Below are 24,383 nucleotides of genomic sequence, written 5' to 3'. Positions count from 1 at the left end.
ACACACACACACACACACACACACACACACACACACACACACACACACATTCACATATGCACGCACACGCACATATTTTCAAAGTCTTTCTTTTTACCCTGCTTTTCTTCCCAGGTACTGTCCAAAAGCCCTCCTTCTGCTTATCCAGACAAGCGGTTAAGAATTTTCTGTTTCTTCTTTTGATTTCACAGTAATGAACCGTCACTGCCATGTGACCCAGGCTGGGCTGAACGAAGTTGGCCAGTTGTTAGCCTCCCCGTTACACACCTTTCACCAAGTGCTCCCGTGACCATGACACTCTTTTTTGTTTGGTTTCCTGTTCTCCTTCCTATACTCCTAGCCATCTCTCTCCGGTCTTTCTTGGTTTTCAGTAGACTTTTATTGAGCTCCTGCATAGTAACAAGTAGTGTTCAGAGCATTTGTGATCAGCCCATTTGCATGAATATAGACACAGTTCCCTGACACTCATCATATGATCTGTACCGAGAGGATGAAGAGAAAAATAGTGAAGGCAGTAAATAAGTAAATGAAAATCTGGGGACAAAAAAAAAAAAAAAAAAAAAAAAACCAGGGAAATGCTGATGTTTTAATTTTAAATAAGAGGTCAGTGAAAACTTACGTTAATGATGACCTCAAAGAGGAAAGAATACTCCAGCGTGAGGTCTTTGCCCAGCTATCCCTAAGGAACTTTCCCTGCCCAGTGATATCCCTGTTTGCCTTTCTCATCTTCTTTGAGCCTTCATTAGGCCTCCCTTACTCCACCATGTAGCTTCTTCCCGTGCTCCATCTTGGTAGCCGAAGGGGGTGTGTTGGTGATTCCCACAGCAGTGTAGGTTTGTCGTTCCTATGCTGTCCTACCAGTTTGTATATATTTTGGAGTTTACTATGTACATTCAGTCTCCGGATTAATGTGTCTTATAGTAATGTGGAACTCTGATCATCGTTATTTATTGTGACAACTAACGGTCCTTGTGCAAATTTTCAGTTGGTGTCGCCGATATAGTTTACTGCCTAGGAATTCCAGCCTTTCTATTTCCCTAATACTTAGATGCCTCTCATACAAATCTGCCCTTTTTCATTTTTTTCTCCATCCATGTGCAAATAGGCTGTCTTCTCTCTCACTGGTTTTGTTTGTTCCTCTGCTCTGACAATCTCAGGCTCATGTCCATATGCGTTTATATTTATTCGTAGCAAGTTTTGTCCTGGAGGATTATTTTTAATCATTTGACTATTTTTTTTGCCCCCTTTTCTACTTTTTTTTTTTTTTGGTATTTATAAATTGACAGGAGTTTTGGTCTGGTTTTTGCTTTGGAGCATTTCCTTCCCTCTTTCTCTCCCTCCACTCTCCCTCTCTCCTCCCCCTTCCTCTCATCCATCCTTTTAGGTTTCTTGAGACAAAGTCTCACTCTGCAGCTCATGTTCAAACTCACAGCAACCCCAGGTCCTGGCATAGAAGGTAGCCACCATCATTCCAAGCATAGCTTGCTGGACTTCCTCTATAGCTTTTCCCCTACTGGGTTGAAATTATAGGTCTATGCTGTGGTCATCCCTGAAGCTCAGACACAGATATCTAAAATCATTGGAGATCAGTGCTTTAACCATCTCCATCACGCTAGGAAACCATCCCTTGTCACACTCGTTCTTACATGTACACTAGTGTTCATTACTGATGGCTGGCGTTACCCTGGCTCCATGTTTCACTGGCTGCCACTCCTGACAGCGAACCTCTTATGTTAGATAGTGGCCTTTACTCCCCCACTAGTGTATTTGCTACAAGCTGTTCTTAGCCCGCCTTAAGGGATTCTGACTTCATCAAGGAGATCCATTTGCAGTGTCTTCATCTTGCTCACATTCCAAAGCCCAAGTATCCCAAACTGCTGGATTAATGCCTGCCCTGGATGGTCTGGCTTTTTAATGTTGTTATGTTCTTGTTTATAGTCTGTGATCTATTTTTGGAACATGTTTTGGTAAAAACAGGGTGACCTAAACAGTTGTATTGCCTGTAAGCCCAGTTTTTTAAAAATTAAAGTTTTTAAAAATTAAAGTTTTATGCTTTGTTTCGTATCTAGCTGTTTTATAGTGATTGGGCACTTCCTAGGGACAAGCAGTGTACGATAGCTTTAGAACCTCCTTCACACACCTGTGAGAGGTAAAGAATTTCCCCAGGACAGTGGATATTAAAGCTGACAGGTGTAAGAAATGAGAGGTAGCTGTGTAGGCACAAATTCCTCTGAAGTCACCAGAAGGCAGTTCAGCCAAGACCGTATGCTATGGAGGTGTTTTGGCTGAAAAGTTGGGAGAGAGACCACAGAGCTCACCGCTGGCAGCGATTCTCAGAACAGCTCTCTCTCCTCTTTCCTTGTGTGGTCAAAGATCCCTCCATCTGGTGTGAATGACTTATGAATGTGTGTGTGTGTATTTACTTATGCACCTAAAGACTTCAAAATGTGAATGTCGAAAAATATATTAGGACAGAAATAAATTAGATGAAGGTTTGTGACAAAATTAACATGCTTCTTTATGTACTCAAGCATCGGTAAGCCATAAAGCCTTGTGTTACTCTGTCTATCTTCTATCCTCTATCTATCATCTATCATCTATCCATCATCTGTCTATCTTCTATCCTCTATCTATCTATCATCTGTCTATCTTCTATCATCTGTCTATCTTCTATCGTCTATCATCTATCATCTGTCTATCTTCTATCATCTATCTATCTATCATCTGTCTATCTTCTATCCTCTATCTATCATCTATCCATCATCTGTTATCTATCTATCATCTATCTTTCTATCATCTATCTATCATCTGTCTATCATTTGTAATTTATCTATCATCTATCTATCCATCATCTATCTATCATCTATCTATCATCTGTCTTCTATCATCTATCTATCTATCATCTGTCTATCATTTATAATTTATCTATCATCTATCTATCCATCATCTATCCATCATCTATCTATCATCTGTCATCTATCTATTTATCTATCATCTAGCTATCTATCATCTATCATTTAGCTATCTATCATCCATCGATATATCTATCCATCATCTATCAATTATTTATGTATTTATTTATGTGCAAGTATGTTTTAGTGCATATGTGATAGCATATGGCAGTTGGTCCTTTCCTTCTACCATGTGAGTTTTGGGGAGCAAATTCAAATGTCAGGGTTTATGGCAAGTGTCCTTAACTGCTGTGCTATCCTGCTAGCCAAGAGTTTTAAAAGGTTAATTCATATTCTAAATGCTTTGTCTACCCATGTACATATGTATCTTTTGTCTTTCTGCTTCGTTCTCTACTGTGCCAGTGAATAATAGTAAAGTGGAATAATATTAACTTGATCACCTTGGTGGGCTAGTAGATCTTATTGTCACAATGACTTACACCTATTTTTTATTCTTCTATAAGAAAGCAGATAAGCTTCATTCACCTAACTCTCTCCTTTTACGGTGTGTAAGAAATGAGCTTGGGCTGATGGCAAAGATGTATTCTTCCTGTAAATGAGTGTGTGGCTGGAAAAAAATACAATAGTATATACAAATAATATACAAATAGTATATTTTGTATAGACTATAGAAAATAATCATCACATTTGATTTTTTCTCTGTTAGCTGGGGTTGCTTTCTGTGCTTTTAGGAAATTTTCTGACCAAACTATGTTTTCAAAGTATATTATAATTGGCAAATAATATTTAAAGTACCCCTGATACATTCAATTTTAAAACAATAGTAGGGAAGCTAATCTCTGTCACCATAAAGGGGTTAAGTTTGTTATGTTCAGTTTTCAGAAAACAAAACAAAAACAACAACAACAACAACAACAAACACTGGCATCTCCAAACCCCAGGCAACACAGAGATGGCTGTTCCTGGCAGTGATTACACAGTCCTTGAGTCTTACAGCGTCAAAAGGTCTGAGTGCAGCGCTGGGCACGTGCCCTGTGTGTTTAAAATGCTGTAACTATTAGACACAGCTCCAGCAGAGCCTCTCCACCGGCAGGGACTGCCGGCCCAGGTAACGCCTGTGACAGGCGCTGGCTGCGTGTGAAGGTGGCAGGGACAAATTGTTGACTACATTGACTCATCAGTAAGCCTGAAAATTATGCTTCTCAGCATCTTGGGAACATGTTTCCTGATTTAAGTTTTTTAAATTGCGTATTAGGATCTGCTTCAAAATACAGATGCCCACAAAAGAGCATTCCATGAAATCTACCGGACCAGGTCTGTCAATGGGATCCCGATGCCTCCTGATCAGCTAGAGGACATGGCTGAGAGGTAAGAGAAGGCTGGATTTTTATATGAAGGCTCTTTAAAAATAGGTTAGATGGATGCTTTGTGTTTTTTTTCACATTCTTTTTCTTTTCCAAAATGAACTGTTACGGTTTTAATAGGGATGCTTGCATTTGGTAAATGCAAAGTGGGTTCCCACACAGATGCTAAGAGTGCCAACATTCTAATATATTATTAACTGGAGAGAGTGAGCTAGAATGTTCCCACAGCCTGCAGATCTCAGAAACGCGTTCTTCATCATAGGCTGTATTTTTATTCAATACTGTAAGGAACATTATGTAACATTGCAAAAACAGCTTATGAAAGAAACAGATGAGAGATGTGTTACCAGGAAAGAGAACTAAATCAAAGGCTTCAATCGATCCTGGTTTTTTTTCCTTGAAACCCTGAGCTAAGAAAGGAACGGGATCCCCTGACCGGGAGCAGGGAGTTTAGAAGGCTTCTGTGTAACAGGTTCGGGCAGCCTCTTCTGTTACTATTAGTTACATCCTGCGAATTCTCCCTGTCTGTTCCGAGGTTTCATTTTGTGTCCTCTACATCCGAGCTGCACTTGATGAAAATGGAGTTTCTGGAGCTGAAGTACCGTCTGCTGTCCCTGCTGGTCCTCGCTGAGTCAAAGCTGAAGTCTTGGATCATCAAGTACGGGAGGCGAGAGTCCGTGGAGCTGCTGCTGCAGAGCTATATTGTGAGTCTCTAGCGCTCTGACAGAGGTCCACCCTGAATTTAAGTGTGAGAACACCGCTTTGGGAAGTGGCTTGGCTCAGAGGTGTGGAGCTTTTCACTAGCAGCTGGAGTATCAACCCGGATTGTTTGGAATTTGTTCTGCAAATCCTGACATCGGGAGGGTTCCCAAGATGATTCGTATCGGACCCTAGTGGTGGGCTTTGTCACTTACAAACGTGTTTTTGTTTGTTGTTGTTTTATGTGTGCCTGTGTGTGTGTGTGTGTGTGTGTGTGTGTGTGTATTCACACACCTTTAGTTGTGGCTGCATTAGTCCTTTAAAACTGAACTACTGTGCTCAGACACTATCCTGGTCCTCTAAGCTCCCGGCGTGAGGAAACGGGAGTGTTTTTAGTTGTCCACAGGGGCACTGTGACCATGTCAGATCTTCTGCATGAGTCTCCTGTGAATAACCTCCGTTCCAACATCATTTAAAAATATTATCCCATGTTCCGAGATAATCTGTTTTCTCTTAGTAACCTAACCATGCCTTCCACAAATTATTTGCAACATTTGATGGAAAATATTCATTAATGGGGCATCTCTGTCATGTCTTTTGACATTTATGTTTAAACACAGGTTCAAAACTATAAAACTAAACTTGTAACATACAGGCTTACTGCAACCAGACCAGTCACAGTGACTTACAGAGTATGTCTTTCTATAAGTGCCTTGGAATCATAGTCAGCTTTATTACATTTTAATTTTGTTTTTTAGCTGACATGTTAGCTCCATGAGTTTGGAACAAAACATTTTACCTAGTGGATAATACATCTTCTCTCTAGATTCACTAAACTGCCCTAGGAAACATTTTTTTTCAAAAGCTGTGAACTCTGTTACATGTGTTCCTTTATTCATTTGTGGCTATTTTGGTAAGGAAAAGAAATCCATTTTTAAAATTCTAGTAATTGCTTTAGTCTCATAAATATTAAATGGAGGAATGGCTTTATACCTTCAGTTTTAGTCATAGCAAATGATGCTCTCTGAGCGTGGAGTTAATTACACAGGCTCCATCCTTTGTTCTAGCTATTTAAGAACAGCCAATCGGATTCCAGTACCTAATAGGACTGCTTTACCAGGTCGATGTTCCAAAACAATGATATTAATAATTCTCTTCAAACTTCTCAAAAGATATATAAATAGAGAGTTGATGTTAATGTCAGCCCTTCCTCCTACTCCATAAAGTTCACTGAGGTGCTAATTTCAAACTGCTCTGCAACTTTCCTGTCTGTGTAGAGTGGACAGTCACCCTATATTCCCAGGTTTCAGTGCTCGTGCACTTGAGAGCTGGTGAAGGGGTCCTAGAAAAAGTTTCCATAAGTGGCTTTAGGGTCATTGGATGAATAACTTCGGTAACTGTGGTCCTGTAAGGGCCTCCCTTTTCACCTCAACAAAGGCTCTACAGAGTTTTCACGGCGCATTAAACACTGATGAAACGCTATGCAGCTGCCTCTGGAGTTTAAATGCCCCAACCCCGAGCTCCAGGTGACACAAGTGACAAGAAATGGAGTCAGAATTTGAGTCTAGATATTTCCAAATCAAACGGCCTTGCAGGCATGCAACAATATTACTCTCTAAATACATAATTGTGAAAAAAATAACTTAGAAGATCAAGATATTGAAGTTTATTAAATTGTAGTGAATTAATGAATGTTCTCATAAATATTAGTTCTTTTTAATATGTTTGAAATGTAATAATATTTTGCTCTTTTGCGTTGTGGTAGTTTGATTACCACTGCCATTCGTTGGTGGGCTCGGGAACATGACAGAAAGTGTGTGAAGCATTGTCACAGGGAAGTGTATTCAACTCACCGCTCATTTAGCTTTGTGAATGACTAAAGTTTCCATGATGAATCTTTTCTGAAGTTTTCGCATTTTACCATGATGATGGTAGTAGCAGAATAATAGAGGTTCTTCTAAAGGACAGACTTTGTGTACTGCCTTCATTCAGTGTCAGACCCCTCAAGTGCTTTAGAGAAAAATAGTTCTTTTTAGAACAGACCATTTCAAAAAGTATGAAATTTTTCAATAAAATTATGAAGTCGGTTATTCTTCTTCCTCATTTAAAAATATGAACATGGGGCGTTACTCTGTTTTCTAATAAACAAAATAATACTGAGGCTATGAAGAGTCCAAAATCATCTTCCTTGGTATCAGTTCTCAATTTGACATTAATTACATTCAAAAGAAAAAACTCATACATGTTTTAGGGGTTGGAGAGTCACAGAATAGGCTTCCTAGCTAGGCTGTGAGCCAATGAGTACATTAAGTCCTTGAAAAATGCCTTTATGATTGTTAGGAAAACAATTAGACCATATGTGGGTCACTGAGATGGCTCAGCAGGTAAACTCTTGACGCTAAGCCTTATTAGTCTGAGGACAAGCAGAGACCCACATGGTGGATGGGAGGAACGAGGCCCCCGAAATGTCCTCCGGCTTTTACATAAATGCCATGGCACATAAATGCTGATATCCAAAGCACATCCACAAATAAAGAAATCTGAAAGTGTTTTTAAATAATTAGATGTTCGACCAGAGGCTGTTGATCAGTGATCGCTCGCGTTAGGCACTGATTCAGCCCTTCAGAATTGTTTACAGTGATCTTGCTAGTTGGTACGCAATGTCCATTCTTGCTATGTAAACAGTAATATGACATTTCTATCCTTCATATGAAAGAAAAGCTTTTGGAATTGTAGAAATTTCAAGTTCAACATAACATGAATCTTACAATTCACAATAAATTCTAATGTAAATAGACAACATGATAAAAATTTAAAGGATTTGTAATTATCTGCTTTAGCTCTCTCAGTGAAATTAATGAGTTTTAATTTATTATGTCTATACTTTGAAGACAGAAACGTTCTTACTTCTAATATTTTGGTTTAAAAATATTAGGAAAGTTTATAAGTGGTACTATAACTTTTCTTGTCTTATCATCTACTCTAATAGCCCATTTGCTTCAGTAACCCAATTTTAGCTATTTTAATAAAGTAAATAAACATGTCATTTTAATTTAAAATGTGCATTTTCCTGCGAGACATGTCTAGCACAGTAAAAGGGAAACTTAGCAAACCTCCCATGGAAGTGGCTATCCCAGACAAACTTCATTGTTCAATGGCTTCTCCAAAATTAGCAAAAAAGAGCTCAAATTACATGGGACAGTAAAGGTTTGTAACAACAAATGGGATTTTTTTTAATTTTAAAAATTAATTGTCTAATTGTTATAATAGGAAAACTCGAACATAATGAATTATTTGATTATAATCTTATCTTCCCATCTATTTTTAGGCCAAAAACAAACCTAAAAATAAGCAATTTTTTCATTTGTAGTTAATTTGCAAACTAATCAGGCAAATGATTTTTTTTTTTTTTTTACATCTACCTGGACAGCACAGACAGCACTGTGTTTTCTTGCTTCTTATAGCGGGCGTTTTTCTCCTTACCATCTTGCCACTTGTATTGACTCTACAGAAACAATTTTTTTTTTTTAAAAAAAGCTTTGTCAAATGCAGTTGTTTTTTCAATTGCTTTAACAACATTTAGAGTGTTAAATATAATACTCCATTTTTTAAAACAAAAATGACTTTCTTGTTTGGCTAAAATCCTTCACAGTTTAAGTTCTAGTAAATTATTCTTTCCCTAATTTGTGAGAGAAAATGGGACTTATGACTAAATAAGGAATTTTCTAAAGTACTATTGTCATACTCTATTGTCAGCCAAACACAGTAAACCCTATTAAGGTCATTCAATAAAATATCAGTCACAGAAGACTCTCACACCATGGAAGTCATAGGTTTCTGCATTCATTTTCTTTCTAGAGAATAATTTACAAGTGTTCTGTAGATATAAAATAATCTTCACTGCAGTTAATATATAATCTTTTAGAGTTTTATAGTGAAACAAGGTAAACAGCGATAAAAATCTAGGAATGTCTTTGTAACTGCTTTATGAGCCGCTTTTGCCTGTCCAGGAAGCATCACTAGGGTATGGTACAGGAGAGCCAGCACACCGTGCAAGCCTCGGGTGCGAAACGCGTAACTTTGGATTTTATCACTGCGATCATCCCGCTCGACTACCTTAACTGATTAAACTCTTAAAGATTCGTTCTGCTAGTAGGAGAATTTAAAGAGGTTCAGGAGACACATTGCTGGTTTTAATTGTATTAATTTTCTACCTGAGTAATAAGAACAATCTTTTGATCAGAAGGGAGTTGAGCATTAACAAAAAAAATTTACCTAAGGTTTTTTTTGAGTCCTCAATTCTATTGTCTTTGTGTGCAAACACTAATTTTATTATGTATGTATATTCTGTGGAGATTTACATCTTGCTTTATTTTAATCTGTACTTTTTGTGCTAGGTAATTGGAACATGAAACCATCAATAATATGGACAGCACATGCAATTATTTTTAAACTTTCTGCTTTTTATTTTTAATGAAAGTGTTTTCACTGTGGTTTATTTTTAACTGGAAGTTCCTCAAAGCAGTCAGTCATCCCCCAGGGCTAATGTTCAAAGAACAACAGACTTCGACAGCTCCAACACAGTGGGACATTAAAATGTTACCCCAAATTTAGCACTTTCTAAATGTTAGGCCCAGATCCTCTAGAGGAAATTCTGTTCTTTGGGAAAAACAAATGTTTGCATGGTAAAGAAATAGAATGTGTTCTCAATCTGGTGCTGAGTTGGTCTTGAAAATGTAGGCATGATATATGGTCTTGTAGGCATGGTATATGGTCTTGTAGGCATGGTATATGGCTACATATAACCTGAGTGCTCCATGACAGTGGGATTAATTTAGTATTTTCCAATAGAATGAGGTTGGCAGAATTGGATAGAATGCCATAAGCTTATGAAGAAAAGTAAACCTTGTCATTTGTGTGCAAGCCTAATATTTGCTGTCTACTCACCGAGTATGCACCCTTTTCTAGTCTTTTATAGAAAACAGCAAATTCTTTGAGCAATATGAAGTGACGTACCAGATACTGAAACAGACAGCCGAGATGTACGTCAAAGCAGATGGCTCAGGTAAAGCACACTGCGGGGTTTGCTCAGGTAAAGCACACTGCGGGATTTGCTGAGAACGCTGCGGTAGAAGGGGGAGGGGGGAGAGTAATTGGAGTGAATATGGTCCAAGTTTTTTAAAAATATTCATTTATGAAAATGTTATAGTTAGCATCCTGAACAGGTAATGTCCACACAAGAATCATAACTTGTGGCTGGCTTAAGTAGACTTTAAGATCAATGGGTTTCTATGGGGTCAGACCTTTTTTTTTCCTGTGTAGAATCTATGGCTCGATGCTTTTCCCTTGGAAAGGACAGTGGGATTCTGTGAGGTGTCTGTCTTGAGAAATGATATTCTTTCTGTGTGTAATCATCTAAGATAGAACAAAATCAGCATTTGTTTTTCTAGGTTGCAATTTTTCAGCCTAGTTTCAACTCCGAGAGGATTAAAGGCAATATATATATATATATATGGAATGAGTTGAATATAGATATGAGAGATTAAGCTACTGTGGAGCTAAACTTTGGGAGATATGTTTGCTTACAGCTTGTAAATGTCTGCCGTAATTGTTGGGAATGGAGTCTTGTATTTCTGATAGATGCCCTTGCTGCCGGTGCATAAGAACATGGGAAACTATAAAGAGGGTTTTCAGTACAGAATGGAGCCTCTAACTGGCTGTTTCTGATTCAGTGGAAGAAGCTGAGAATGTGATGAAATTCATGAGTGAAACCACTGCCCAGTGGAGGAATCTCTCTGTGGAAGTGAGGAGTGTGAGGAGCATGCTGGAGGAGGTGATCTCCAACTGGGATCGCTATGGTGATACTGTGGCTAGCCTTCAAGCCTGGCTGGAAGATGCCGAGAAAATGCTAAGTCAATCAGAAAACGCCAAGAAGGTAAGAGCGCTCCTGTGAGCACTCATTAATGCTGCAGGTGCATGAAGGAGAGAGTCTAACGGCGTAGCTCACTACGGGTGTCAGATGTTTGCAGGCAGCACTCTAGAGCCCTCACCGAAGAGGTTGGCCCCTGGGCAAGTTGGATGGGATTAGGTGTGTGAGCACCGTCTGGGAGAGCTCTGCGAAACAGGTCCTGCTGTGGCCCGTCCATTCAACTTCCGTATTCCGCAGGACAGCAAGCAGGATTAATCAACTATTTGGAAAGGGGTGGCCAGGTCCAACGGGCGGCAGAGGTTGCTACATCCACACCGAGGTCTGTATAGATGGGCCTGCCTAGATTTCCTATTCCCAGCCTACACACACACACACACACACACACACACACACACACACACACACGGGACTGAATCTGTGTGACAGGACCAGCACATACCCGTAGCTAGGCCACGCCCCCTTGCTGTTTTTACATTCTCTCTTGGGTTTTATAACCACTCTATCAAGAGTTTCATTCTGCACGGGAGTGAGGTCTTTCTCTTTTAACAATGTTTGAACATGTATGAGTGTGTGCATGGCAGTATGGCGGTGACTGTCTTACTCCGACATCCCTTACATGGAAATATCAAATAAAAAGGGAAGCCGCATGTATGTGAGTACATACATGTATGTGTGTGTATGTACAAATATATACAAATTTGTTTGTAGGTACAATGTATATAATTTTTATGTAAAGCTGTTATTTTCACGTGGAAACTCATTGTAGGTATAAAAGACATTATAATGTCAAGTTCCCATAAGGAGGTACGATACATATATTGGAACACACATTTACACCTTTTATTACTAATCAGTTATTTGGAATTGGTTTGTCCATTGCTCTTTGCACCAACAGATGCAACATTTCAATGTTGTTCTCTTGTTTCTTCATTGACACGGATTAATCGATATTAATCTCCATCGTGTATCTAAAGAAGGCAATAGGCATGGACTCAGGCAGACTTTGGCTTTTTCTAATCAGATGAATAATGCCCTGGCACAGGTCATATGTGTTAGGTTGATAAAGAAATGTAGCAGCCCGAAAGGAGTGTTCTCGGCTCTTTGTGTGGGGAAGCCTCCCCCCCCGGAGCTTACGGAATGAAGTCTGAGTAAGTTTCGCACCGTGTATGCTAGTGTGAGCATACACGCCCATTCTGCAATAAGACGGAAGCGTTCCACTGCCAAGTGCATCTTCGTACATAAACAAGAAAGGGTGCTGCTGTGTTCAATGTCTTTGACTTCAGTGTCTGACCTAAGAATGTTTCCTTTGCTATCTGAATGTACTACATATGTGTGTGTACATGTACAGGTTTGCATATATATTAAAATTGCAGACCGCTTGCCCTCATTCTTACTGGTCTGAACAGCAAGCATTTGAATAATCGATTGCTGCTTCATGTGTAAGATATGAGAGTAAGAAAGTGGCCTCTATTTTGTTTCCACCAAACTGCGCCCTCTTCTGTGATAACACAAAAAGCCAGGTGCATTTGCATGTGCCTGGAGTCCCAGATGCTTGCCTGGCTCAGAGTGGAGGACTACGTGGGCTTACAGGTTTGGGACTGGCCTGGGCAGCAGAGTGGAGCCCAACTGTTAAAAGCAAAAAGGTGGGCTTGGTAGACAGCCTGGTCAAGCAGTGCTTCAGAAGGAGCTGACTGAGTGCGCAGAATCCGTGTGAAAGCGCATACGTGGTGGCACGTGGTTGCGATCCCTGCGCTGCGGAGGCAAAGATCGATGGGTCCCGTGACCCACGGGTCAACCAGCCTAGCATACTTGGCAAGTTCGGGCCAGTGAGAGACTCTGGCTCAAAAAAGAAAAATCAATAAAATTAAAAAAATATCAGGTAAAGGCTGGAACCACTGATGCCTAAGACAAAAGCCTGAAGTCCCATGCTGTCCCCTAGCCTCTACAGGCACATACATGTGCACACAAGTGCAGCCATAGAACCGTGTACACACATGTCTATGTGGACACTTGAGAAAAGAAAACTAAAGCCGGGCACGGTGGCTCACGCCTGTAAGCCCAGCACTCTGGGAGGCAGGGGCAGGAGATCTCTGTGAGTTCAAACACAGCCTAGTCTACAAAGTGAGTCCAAGACAGCCAAGGCTACACAGAGAAAGCCTGTCTCAAAACAAATAAACAAACAAACAAACAAACAAAACACAACAAAAACAGACATCTGGCCTTTCTAGCCCATATTTCGAAATTTTATTTAAAATCTGAGCTTTGGAGGAGATTTGACATCTATCTTAAAGCTTCTGCACACTTTTCCTTTTTTTTTCTTCTTCTTAAAATTTACTTACTGATGGTTATTTTTTTTTTCTTTTTTATATAAGTGCTCTATTGTGCTCTGTCTGTATGTACACCTGCAAACAAGAAGAGGGCACAAGATCTCATCATAGATTGGTTGTGGGCCTCCATGAGGTTGCTGGGAATTGAACTCAGGACCTCTGGAAGAGCAGCCCATTCTCTTAACCTCTGCTCCGTCTCTCCAGCCCTTCCATACTTTTGAACAGATCTCCTTGGCTTGGTTATTTTCATATCCATTACTAGTATCTGGATTATGACTTACAAGTGCATGTCCTTTCTCACTTAGGATTTTTTTCGAAATTTGCCTCACTGGATTCAGCAGCACACAGCCATGAATGATGCTGGGAACTTCCTGATTGAGACTTGTGATGAGATAGTTTCCCGGGACCTTAAACAGCAATTGCTCTTGCTGAACGGGCGATGGAGAGAGCTGTTTATGGAAGTCAAACAAGTATGTCCTTTAAATCTACACTCACTTTGTGCGTGTCATCAGTGTGACGAAGCCATTTGCTGACGGGCAGTTTTACTGGGCTTATTAAGGTAGAATGGAGAAGTGTTGAGAGTTGCTTGTGTTCTGTTGCTAACTATTCATTCGTTTCTGTTTATGGTGGCAGAGCATTGACAGAACACAGCGTTTGGTTAAGGATTATGTTGACATATGGAGCCTGCATAGACAGAGAATTTGCTTTTCAAATCCTGGCTCTTCCCTGCTTGCTTGTTCCTTTTTTTTTTTCTGTCAAAGTAACTGGATTTATTTCAAACTTATCTAAAATAAGAGTCAGGAAATAGAATTTTTCTTGCCATATATGAGGCTGTGTCACAGCAAAGGCTGTGGGCTTAGAATTGCAGCTTAACGATTTTCAAATGCTTCTTGCCAAACTTTCCTCCCAGTATGCAAGAGCTGATGAGATGGACAGAATGAAGAAAGAATACACAGACGTCACCACCATCCTGTCTGGTTTTGCGGCTGAAGCCCACAGGAAACTCTCTGAGCCCTTGGAAGTCTCTTTTATTAATGTCAAGTTATTAATCCAAGACTTGGAGGTAATTTCTGGACCAAAAAATGAAAGGCATACTATGAAAATAAAAACTAGCCAGGCTGCTCAGGTCGTCAGAAAATTGTTTTTGTGTCCTAGAGATCATTTTGACAATTCTACATATTTGTTGACTTTTGCAGAAAATAAACTTGAATTTTTTAAGATATCTTTTGAACATGTGAAGTAACTTCAAAATACTTTTTCAATGTGGAACTCTTTTTCTACATATAAATTATAAAATTTTAGGAAAACAACAAGCAAACAAACAAAAAACTGTAGACAGGACTTCCCAATAAATGCTCTAAACAATACAGGGTTTGTTGCATGAATTTGGCATTTACATCTTCACAAGAGCCTAGTGCTCTCAACAGTGAAGTAATGGAATTATTTAATTACAAGAGAATTTGAATAATTTCTTAAATGAGAAAAATAGATCAATGTATTGTCCTTTTAATTTTTGTAAAAAAAACTTAAAAATGTTAAAATAATATTCATAAAAAGAGTAACAACTCTAGTAAGTTTTGCCTTTAGTTACCACTGTGTGAGATGATAAGAAATTAAAATTTCCACCTGCTAAATTTCTAAATTTTCTCCAGTGACAATGTGTTGAGTTTTTTTTTTTAAAGTAAATGTCAGTTTAATTCTTAAAATCAGGATTTCCCCTGTGTTATTTAGATGCATTTACATGTATTACATGAGTATTTCAATATTACATTAGCTACATTAATATTCATATTTTAGGAAGTATAAAGACTACATCAACTAATCTTGGTGTTGACTTAAGAATATTTGATCACTTTTTTCTTTTTTTTTCTTTTTAGTTACATTTTATTAACTCTGTATCCCAGTTGCATCCCGTTTCCTCTCCCCCCCCCAAACCCTTCTCCCTCCCTCAGCTTCTCCCTGCCCCTTTCCAAGTCCACTGATTGGGGAGGACCTCCTCCCCTGTCATCTGACCCCGTTTTATCAGGTATCTTCAGGACTGGCTGCAAAGTCCTCCTCTGCGGCCTAGCAGGACTGCTCTTCCCTTGGGGGGTTGGGAGGTCAAAGAGCCTGCACTTGAAATCCTGTTAGAAATAGTCCTTGTTGCCCCTACTACAGGAAACCATTTGGTTACTGAGCTACCATGGGCTTCATCCGAGCAGAGGTTCTAGGTTAAATCCATTCGTGGTCCTTGGTTGAGTGTCAGTCTCAGAAAAGACCCTGTGCACAGATATATTTGGTCCTTGTGGAGCTCCCATCCTTTCCACATCATATTAACATAGAGGGCCCCTGAAAGACTCTACCTAGAAGTGTGTCAAAGCAGATACTAAGACTTATAACCAAACCTGAGGCAGAGTGCAGGGATTCATATGAAAGAAGGGGAGTTAGTATTGGATAACTCTTAAAAGGATGTTTTAATGTGTGCATGTGGTATAGTGTTATGTGACAGTTAAGGAGGAAAGCAATTGCTTTCCTATGGGAGTTGGTGTTGAGAACAGATTTTACACAGTGCGTATTGCTGCTTGTCCTGCCTTCTGTGGGACTCCGCAATAGAAATGAGATGGGTTGTGCGGTAACTGAATGGCTCCTTGGCACACAGGATATCGAGAAGAGGGTGCCTGTGATTGACGCTCAGTACAAGATGATTGCCAAGACAGCACATCTCATTGCCAAAGAGAGTCCCCAGGAAGAAGCCAATGAAATGCTTACAAACATGTCCAGGCTCAAAGAACAGCTATTCAAGGTGGGAAAATACTTTATGCTATAACATGCTTTGGGGCAATCATGCTTCCTTTAGATGCTTTCTATCTCCATGGTTACCCGTGGTCACATCCTTGACTGATCCACCTTTGAGCAATACTGAGAGTCTTCATTTAAGAACTTTGATATGTATTTGAAAAATAAAGTGGGATCCTGAAACCGGTTGACACATCTGTTAACTCAGGAATGTGCTAAGTGTTCTGCTTCATTAGAGAAATCTGGGTTTTTCAGGAGAGAGCTGTTAAGTGTTATAAAACAGAGTGTAGAGGGAGCGATGGAGACGGATGTTGGCAAAGAAGAAGAGGAGTAGGAGTAGTAGGAAGACAGAGAGAAAGAGGAAGTAGAAAAGAAAGACGAAGAGGAGAAGACTATACGTTTTTTTTCACTGAGGTTTTATTAAGATTTACTCAATGTAAATCCAGTCTGTATACTCATGTTTCCTTCCGCTCACATGGTCCCCTTTGGTTGAGGGACATTTTATTAAGATATTTGAATGTTCCATTAGAATCTTTTTTTTTAAATCTAAACCTGAATTTTAAGAAGACTTCATTTTTTTTCAAAATTCACCAAGTGTGGGCTTTACCTTCTAGTAAATAAGAGGAGTAAGGAACAAGCACATGGATCCCAGTTTTGTATGAGGAGGAGTCAAAGAAAAAAATGAATGTCAGAAGTCAGAGAAAAGAGCTAGAATATAGAGACCAATAGGTGAAACCAGTCCTGAAGAAGTAATGGAAACGGTGAACAAATTCAAAGAAAAGTGAAAACAGAAGAATAATAGCCCTGAAAGAGGAAAATGTTATCAGTCTGGCATACTTTACAGATATCATTTTCAATTAATTTTATTCTGACATTCTAGTTGGAAACTAAGTTAATGGTACTGAGCAATTTTACTCTTACATATCAGTAAAACAAAGGCACAATTTTAAAAGCTACTGTTTTCAACTTTCCAACAGCATGCTGGTCTGTACTTGCACCTCTCATTTTGGTCCAGACATAGTGGTTTGGAACCACACTTGAGAAAGCTGATATCTTGTGCTCATCTCAACTAGATCTCTCTCTCTCTGTTACTCACTCACACACACACGCACACACACACACACATTGGTGTTAACACTATTACTGTTCTTAGAGACAAGATCTCCCTATGTGTCTCCCCATGTGGAGTTCCTTGGGGAGAAGCTGGATTCACACTTCTGTCCATCCTTTTGCCTTTGTTTCTGGGTGTTGGGATGGTAAGAGTGTAGACATAGGCTGGCTTAACCCATGCTTTCTTCCTGCTGTTTGGGATGCAGCATGATAGCAGCCTTTCTTTGCAGCCCAGGAAGGATCAAGAATACATGATTCCATGCATTTCAGTGGATTCTCTCCTGGTTCTTCAACTGAACGGCTGTAGAGTCTCACTGCAGTAGAGAGACAGTAGCTCTCAGCTGATGAGGTCATCTTTCAATAGTATATTCTAGAATATGAATGCATTTCTGCATGTGCACTCTGCAACAGTGTTACAAAGGGCAATATTTACTTCAAATATCATTTGTGGAATGCTGCTGGTGGTAGTTAGCCCATCGCTGATGTTATTGCTCATGTACAGTATCTCCCTTTTCTTGATCTTCTGAAAGTAGTAATAGTGTTTTGGATCAAACCTTAAGATAACAAAGAGGGAGGAGATTTCCTTGACTATTATAAGATCCTAGAGTTCAACACAAAGGCATCCAGTCAGAGATCTTACAGAGCTCTAGAGTACCAAGAACGTAGAACCTCACCGTGAAGGCAATATAGATGCAGAAGCGTTAAAAAAAAAAAAAAGACAGATGACATCCCCTGGCATGAGACCCTTCATGAATAAATTGGTGTAAGCATGTCCTTGGGATGAGTAGGACAAACAGAGAAAGGCAAAGCCTAGAGCTGGTAAAATGGGTGTCTGGCAGGTTTGTCTAGGCTCAGGGTTCACATACAAGCGCTCTTGAACATCAGAGAGATGCCTCATGCCCTTGAGGCAATGTGGCAATAGCTGTGTCAGATCGGATTTTACTGCCAAAGCGACAGTGAGGAGCGTGGTGTTTAAAGGGGGTGTGATGCCGTCTGTCTCTCGGGCTGTCAGAATTTACATGGGGAAGTGGCATCCAGATGGACAACTCAGATGAATTTTCATGAGAAAACTCTACACCCCTTCATTTGTCTCAGTGGTATAGTATTTCTGTAGGTTATTTTTTTAACAGCAAAGCCTAGCACAGAATGAAAGAGAACCACCTTCAGAGATGCCTAAGTGGCTCTGACCATCTCACTAAACACAAGGTCTCGGGAACTAGGCACAATGCTGGTGCTTTGAGGACCTAATGTCTCTCATGGGATTTATTTTGTTCTTTGCACTTTCAAAGGTCAAAGAATGTTACTCCCCACTGTTGCATGAGGCCCAGAAGTTGTTGGTTCCTTTGGAAGAACTGGAGACACAGATCACATCCTTCTATGATTCACTTGGGAAAATCAACGAGCTTATAGCAGTTCTCGAACACGAAGCACAGTCTAGCACTCTTTTCAAACAAAAACACCAGGTAAGAAAGATTCCATTCAGAAATATTCTCATTTTAGACTTCATTTAATAATGTTGGAGCATTTTGTACTGTAATAGAAATTCAGTTAGTGTAAAAGGCTTTTGTTTTGTTTTTGTTTTTGTTTTTTAGAATAACAGGGTACTAGTAACTCAAACCTAAGTGTATGCCTAATCCAGAGAAGGAACCCTGCTCTGTGCTTAGCGGAAGAACTGAGGACTTGAACTGTTTCCAGAGAACAGTCAGGTTGGACCAGGCTGAGCTAGTCAGAACCAGGCTCAACAATTCTGGGTTAGGAAGTTCCCTGGGTGGTGAGGCAAGGAGGAGCCAGGCAGAGGGGTGGCAGTCCTCAGAACTAAAGTTGTCCAAACAGGACGTATGGAGACTTCTTACTCTGGATGCTCATCCGGAGAAAGTTCTGAGTTGAATCCAATTAGGAAAACGAGTGTGTTTTGAGCCCCTGCCTCAGCATCTTTGAGCTGGCGACATGAGCCCATTACACCCATCTCCATTTCTCGTTGCCTTTTCTGCTCACATTTAGATGCCATGTTCTGGACGCCGAGTGGGGGAGGCGGAATCTCCTCCATGATGGCTCTCTAGAATAAATGATACATTCAGAAAAGCCGAATCTGCTGCTGTGTCTCAAAACCAAAAGGCCCCCACAGGAGAAGGGCCTCTCTTGCTACTCTGCCACGGGCCACTTAATTGTCCAACCCCTTATTTCCTCCAGAGAATCTATGAATCTTATTTCATGAATGAAATTCTAAAAAAGTTTGGATAAAGTTTTTTAATTTGTACTTTTAGAGGAATAGAACCTATGTCAGTGTTAAAGTTTTTTTTTTTTCATCTTTCTGTTGTTGTTTTAGGAATTCATGTTAATGCTTATGTCTCTGCATATGTCTTTGGGCCTCACCTGTTACCTCATTAGCTGATAATATGGTTAATTTCCTCTAAAAATGTATGTTTTTTATGCCTTGATTCCTTTTGTATATGCTTTTTAAGTGTATAAATTAATTAGGTAATTGTACTCCAACTCAGCCACATGTCTGTATTCTATCTCATGACCTCTTTTCTTTGGCTGTGGGGAAATAAGTCTGTTTGATTAGCCATAAAACTATGGAAATAGTCACAGTGTGAATTTTTATGTTTAGATTTAGTGAGCGGATCTGTGCGCCCAGAAGCCCCTGGTGACAGGTGTAGTTAACTAACCTGCTTACTTGCCTTCCTGTGAACCGGCCTGTCCTTCAGATGAGGGCGAAACTGTAGGAAGCTTTCGCCACACACCAACTGGGATAAACTCATGAAGACACAGCTTCAGCTGCTCGGAAGAGCAGAGTGTCTGAAATGAGGGTAGGATAGTCACAGTTTAGGCTTGATGTCTCAAATAGCAGAGTGTTTATTAACATCACTTTCATCATGTTAAGCCAACAGTGGTCATCCCTAGTAATTAATATTCAATAATTCATAACATTATTATGGAGAATATAATAATAACCATTATTAGAAAATCCTATACTTTTTTCCTTGTCTCTCTCTTTTATTTTTTCCTGAGACAGGGTTTTTCTGTGTAGCCTTGGCTGTCCTGGACTCACTTTGTAGACCAGGCTGGCCTTGAACTCCCAAAGATCTGCCTGCCTCCCTGAGTTATGGGATTTCAGATGTGTGCCACTGCACCCAGCCGAAAACCCTGTTCTAATGACATCATGACATTGGATGAAAATTTATTTATTTTGAGGAATGGTAATGTACCCTAGCTTCCTAAATTACTATAAAATGTGGTTAAATGTTCTTTTCATCATTAAAGTCATATATTATTGACAATGAATATTAATATTTTATAAAATATTGTCAATTTCCTTTTGAACCTCTAATTGTTCAAAAGGAAAGAGCATGCCCTAATTCTATTTTGTCAAAACTGAAGGCCTTCTTTAAATGTTTGCGTCTACATGATCAAAACACCATCCAAATGAATGATCTGAATGGTCTCTTTAAAACAGAAAATGCAGACATGCAAGATGTATGCATTCAAGACAGAAGTGGCCTTCTATCTCCAGGTGGACTAGTCCATGTCTGCCCTAGGTACTACCAACAGTAGTAGGATGCCAGCCCGAGAGGCAGAAGGAAGGGTTCTGCCCATCAGGACTGCATCCCATTTGGAAGGATGTGGCAAGAGCAAATGGTTCCCCCAGGCCTGTTCGTCTCCTTCCTGCTTTGGTTGCGTCTCACTAGGAAGGTGGATGGGCTGGAAACTGTATTCATTCAAATCTGGCACACACAAGCGATGCGGAATCTGCTGCACTGGGTTCACCAAAGGAGGGGCGCACTGTGTTACATTTACGTAGTGTGATAAAACCCGATGAGCACTTTAGTTTCAATTGTTCCTTTGAAAAGCCGTAGGCCTGCCTATCAGGAGGGATGCAGAAACTAGACAATTTATATGCTCTGCCATTTTCTTAATGTCAGTAAGTGTGCAAGAAACATAAAGGAATTTAAACCCTCACTGTGACATTTAAATGCCTCGTATAAAAAGCACTGACTTCAATGATTGCTTAAATCAAGTTCTTTTAAAAAGAACTGTTTCTCTGTACTATTGATTTTACTTATTGTTCATTAAAAGCCTGAAGGTTGTACAATACTGTTAGTTATAATACTGCTTGTCTCCCTCCCTCCCTCCTTCCTTTCTTCTGTCTCCCTCCCTCCTCTCTCCTTCCTTTCTTCCTGTCTTCTGTTCTCCCTCCCTCCTTCCTGTCTTCTGTTCTCCCTCCCTCCCCCCTTCCTCCCTTCCTTCCTCCTGCCCTCGCTCCCTTTTATCTCCCCTCCTTCCTCTTTCATTCTGGCATGTAACTAAAACCACTGTGTCTTTCCTTTCCTTGTAGGAACTATTAACTTGTCAAGAAAGCTGTAAGAAAACCTTGACCCTCATCGAGAAGGGCAGTCAGGGTGTTCAGAAGCTCATGACCTTGAGCCAGGTGTTAAAGCATTGGGACCACACAAAGCTGCAGAGACAGATAGCAGATGTCCATCACGCATTCCAGGTGGGTTTCTCTCCCTGCTTTAGACATGTAAGTCCAGGAAAATGGAGAGCAGGGACAGACAAAACATTCGATGCCTCCAATGCCTCCCTCTCTGGTACTAGGAAAACAAACATTTTATTGCTTATTTTCTAATGTTAATATTCAAAACTGTTCATTATCTTTTTAATGAAATATCTTCCCTCCAAGTGCTTTCCAAACAAATAATACTGTTAATAATTCATAGTGATGTCATGATACCATCTGACCAAATGAAGTCTCAATATCAAAGTGAAGGAAGCAGATTCCTGTTATAACTTTTAGTATATTCTAAACCTACAGGTGGCCTATCTATAGGCTGCATCAACAGCGAGTTGAAATTCAAAGAAAAACTAACATCCGTACTAAACACCTCATACACATCTTTTTGTCCTTTGTCATTATTTTCTAAATAATACAAGTACTTATATAACATTTCCGATGTATCATTAAAAGTCATCAAGAGTGGAGTCATTTTTAGAGCATGCAGGATAATGTGCCTAGGGTTCATGTAGGCCCTACCTCATTCTCTGAAAGAGACTCTGATCCTTGTAGATCTTGGTATATTTTGGGCTCCTGGAGTGAATGGGAAGGTACCAAGAAGTGATTCTATTTTCTTTTTTGCATTAAGAATATGATCAAGAAAGCTGGAGACTGGAAGAAGCATGTGGAAGCCAACAGTCGTTTGATGAAGAAATTTGAGGAGTCTCGGGCAGAGTTGGAGAAAGTGCTGCGGGTTGCTCAGGAGGGCTTAGAAGAAAAGGGAGACCCTGAGGAACTCCTCCGGAAGCACACGGTGAGTCTCCCCTGTGTGGTACACCTGACCTATGTGGGTAGACCACCTATCTGAGATAGTAAAATAAAAACACTCTTCTGAGAAACAGTTTTGTTCAGTTGTTTGAGACTATTCTTGAGCTCCTGGGACAGTGAGGAGTAAGGATGATATAGGTTCTCAAACTACATGCTCATTATTTAGCCTAGAAAATTTTACATAGCTAAAGATACTCTTAAATAGTTTATGCTAAGGACTAGGTCCTTCATGGTCATTTAATAAATCCCCATGGCATACTCTAACATAGTATAGACACCATGTCAACTTCGCATCAGTAGCTGGCATGCAATTATATAAGATTAAGAAGTCACCCTCATTCTTCTCCCACTTTTTAAAACCACATTAGTACCAAAGACACTAGTAATAGATGGATGATATAGTGATGAACAGTGTAGTAAGAGCATGTACTTCAGTTATATTTGCTGAGAGTAATTTGAATGTAAACCCTACTGTCAAGGAAAGGTGCCTGTATTGGGGACACCATATTTTAGAGGCCACCATAATCTGCGGCTGCAAAGCATCTATACAACTCATTTTATAAAGTGAATGTTAGGTCCTCTCTGCTTTGAATCACCCTGGTTTCAAATCTCTCTGCATACATATGGCTGAGGCCGTTTTGAGACTTGCTGTGTGCACCCATGCATTGCTCTGTCTTTCATGCTGCTCAAGAGGGAGGACTCTGGCTAAAATGCTCAATCCCCATCCGGAAAGGCAAAGAGCATGGACATCAGAAGAAGGAGAAAACAGGGAACAAGTTATGAGCCTCCCACAGAGGGCCTCTGAAAGGCTCTGCCCTGCAGACTATCAAAGCAGATGCTGAGACTTATGGGCAACCCTTGGGCAGAGTGCAGGGAATCTTAGGAAAGAAGGGGAAATAATAAGTCCTGGATAGGACAGGAGCTCTACAAAGAGAGGAAAAGAACCAAAAAATCTGAGCACAGGGGTCTTTCCTGAGACTGATACTCCAACCAAGTACCATGCATGAAGATAACCTAGAACCCCTGCACAGATGTAGCCCATGGCAGTTCAGTGTCCAAGTGGGTTCCATAGTAATGGGAACAGGGACTGCCTCTGACATGAACTGATTGGTCTGCTCTTTGATCACCTCCCCCAGAGTGGGGAGCAGCCTTACCAGGTCACAGAGGAAGACAATACAGGCACTCCTGATGAGACCTCATAGACTAGGATCAGAAGGAAGGAAAAGAAGACCTCCCCTATCAGTGGACCTGGGTAGGGGCATGAGTGGAGAAGGGGAGGAAGAGAGGGATTGGAAGAGGAGGAGGGAGGGAGCTACAGGGGGGATACAAAGTGAATAAAGTGTAATTAATAAAAAATTAAAAAAAAAGAAAACAGCAGCTATTGGCCTTGAAGGCAGAAGTGGGTTTTCTCACAGCTCTAAAGGATTGCAGTCTGAGCTCACCTTGCCGAGATGGAAGGGTCCCAGTGAGGACTCTTTCTCGTTTACAGATGAACACTTCCTCATTGTCACAGGTCAGAAAGGAAAGCTTGCCTGTAAGGTCTTTTTCCATTACCTCAGTAATGTTATGAAGGTCCCACCTTCATGACTTCACCTAAATCTAATAACCCCTGAGGCCCTGGCTCCAGATCCAACCATCCTTAGGCTTAGGGCTTTGACATACAGATCCTCGGGGGACACTGCTCCATCTGCAGCATCTGTACTAAAATACACACGTGGGGAGTGTGGGACGGCTTGTGATGATACATGACACAGGTAAGGAAGGGGGTTGTGGAAATTCTGTAATGAAAGTCCGAATTTACCACAGAGGACCCACATCATTGTCACCATGGAATCAAGGTTTGGGGATAATTCAGTGGCTTTTCAGATTACCCTACCAAAGTTAGGAACTGCAAATTTTCTTTCTTTCTTTCTTTCTTTCTTTCTTTCTTTCTTTCTTTCTTTCTTT

At 40.3% G+C, this 24,383-nt stretch overlaps 1 protein-coding gene across 1 annotated transcript in view; it reads left to right on the top strand.

The window, feature by feature from the left end:
* The window catches only part of Syne1 (spectrin repeat containing nuclear envelope protein 1), a 461,163-nt gene that overhangs the window by 134,399 nt on the left and 302,381 nt on the right, over positions 1–24,383 (top strand). Inside the window, exons 13-22 of the mRNA XM_055615901.1 lie at positions 4,168–4,280; positions 4,812–4,980; positions 9,944–10,040; positions 10,708–10,910; positions 13,537–13,701; positions 14,142–14,294; positions 15,870–16,013; positions 18,406–18,579; positions 21,453–21,611; positions 22,258–22,422. Of these exons, the coding sequence (XP_055471876.1) occupies positions 4,168–4,280; positions 4,812–4,980; positions 9,944–10,040; positions 10,708–10,910; positions 13,537–13,701; positions 14,142–14,294; positions 15,870–16,013; positions 18,406–18,579; positions 21,453–21,611; positions 22,258–22,422 (1,542 nt within the window). The remainder of the gene's footprint in view (positions 1–4,167; positions 4,281–4,811; positions 4,981–9,943; positions 10,041–10,707; positions 10,911–13,536; positions 13,702–14,141; positions 14,295–15,869; positions 16,014–18,405; positions 18,580–21,452; positions 21,612–22,257; positions 22,423–24,383) is intronic.

Source organism: Psammomys obesus, unplaced genomic scaffold, assembly GCF_907164565.1.
Source record: "Psammomys obesus unplaced genomic scaffold, mPsaObe1.curated_primary_1811, whole genome shotgun sequence".
NCBI lineage: Eukaryota > Metazoa > Chordata > Mammalia > Rodentia > Muridae > Psammomys > Psammomys obesus.
This window is presented reverse-complemented; position numbering and strand designations above follow the sequence as displayed.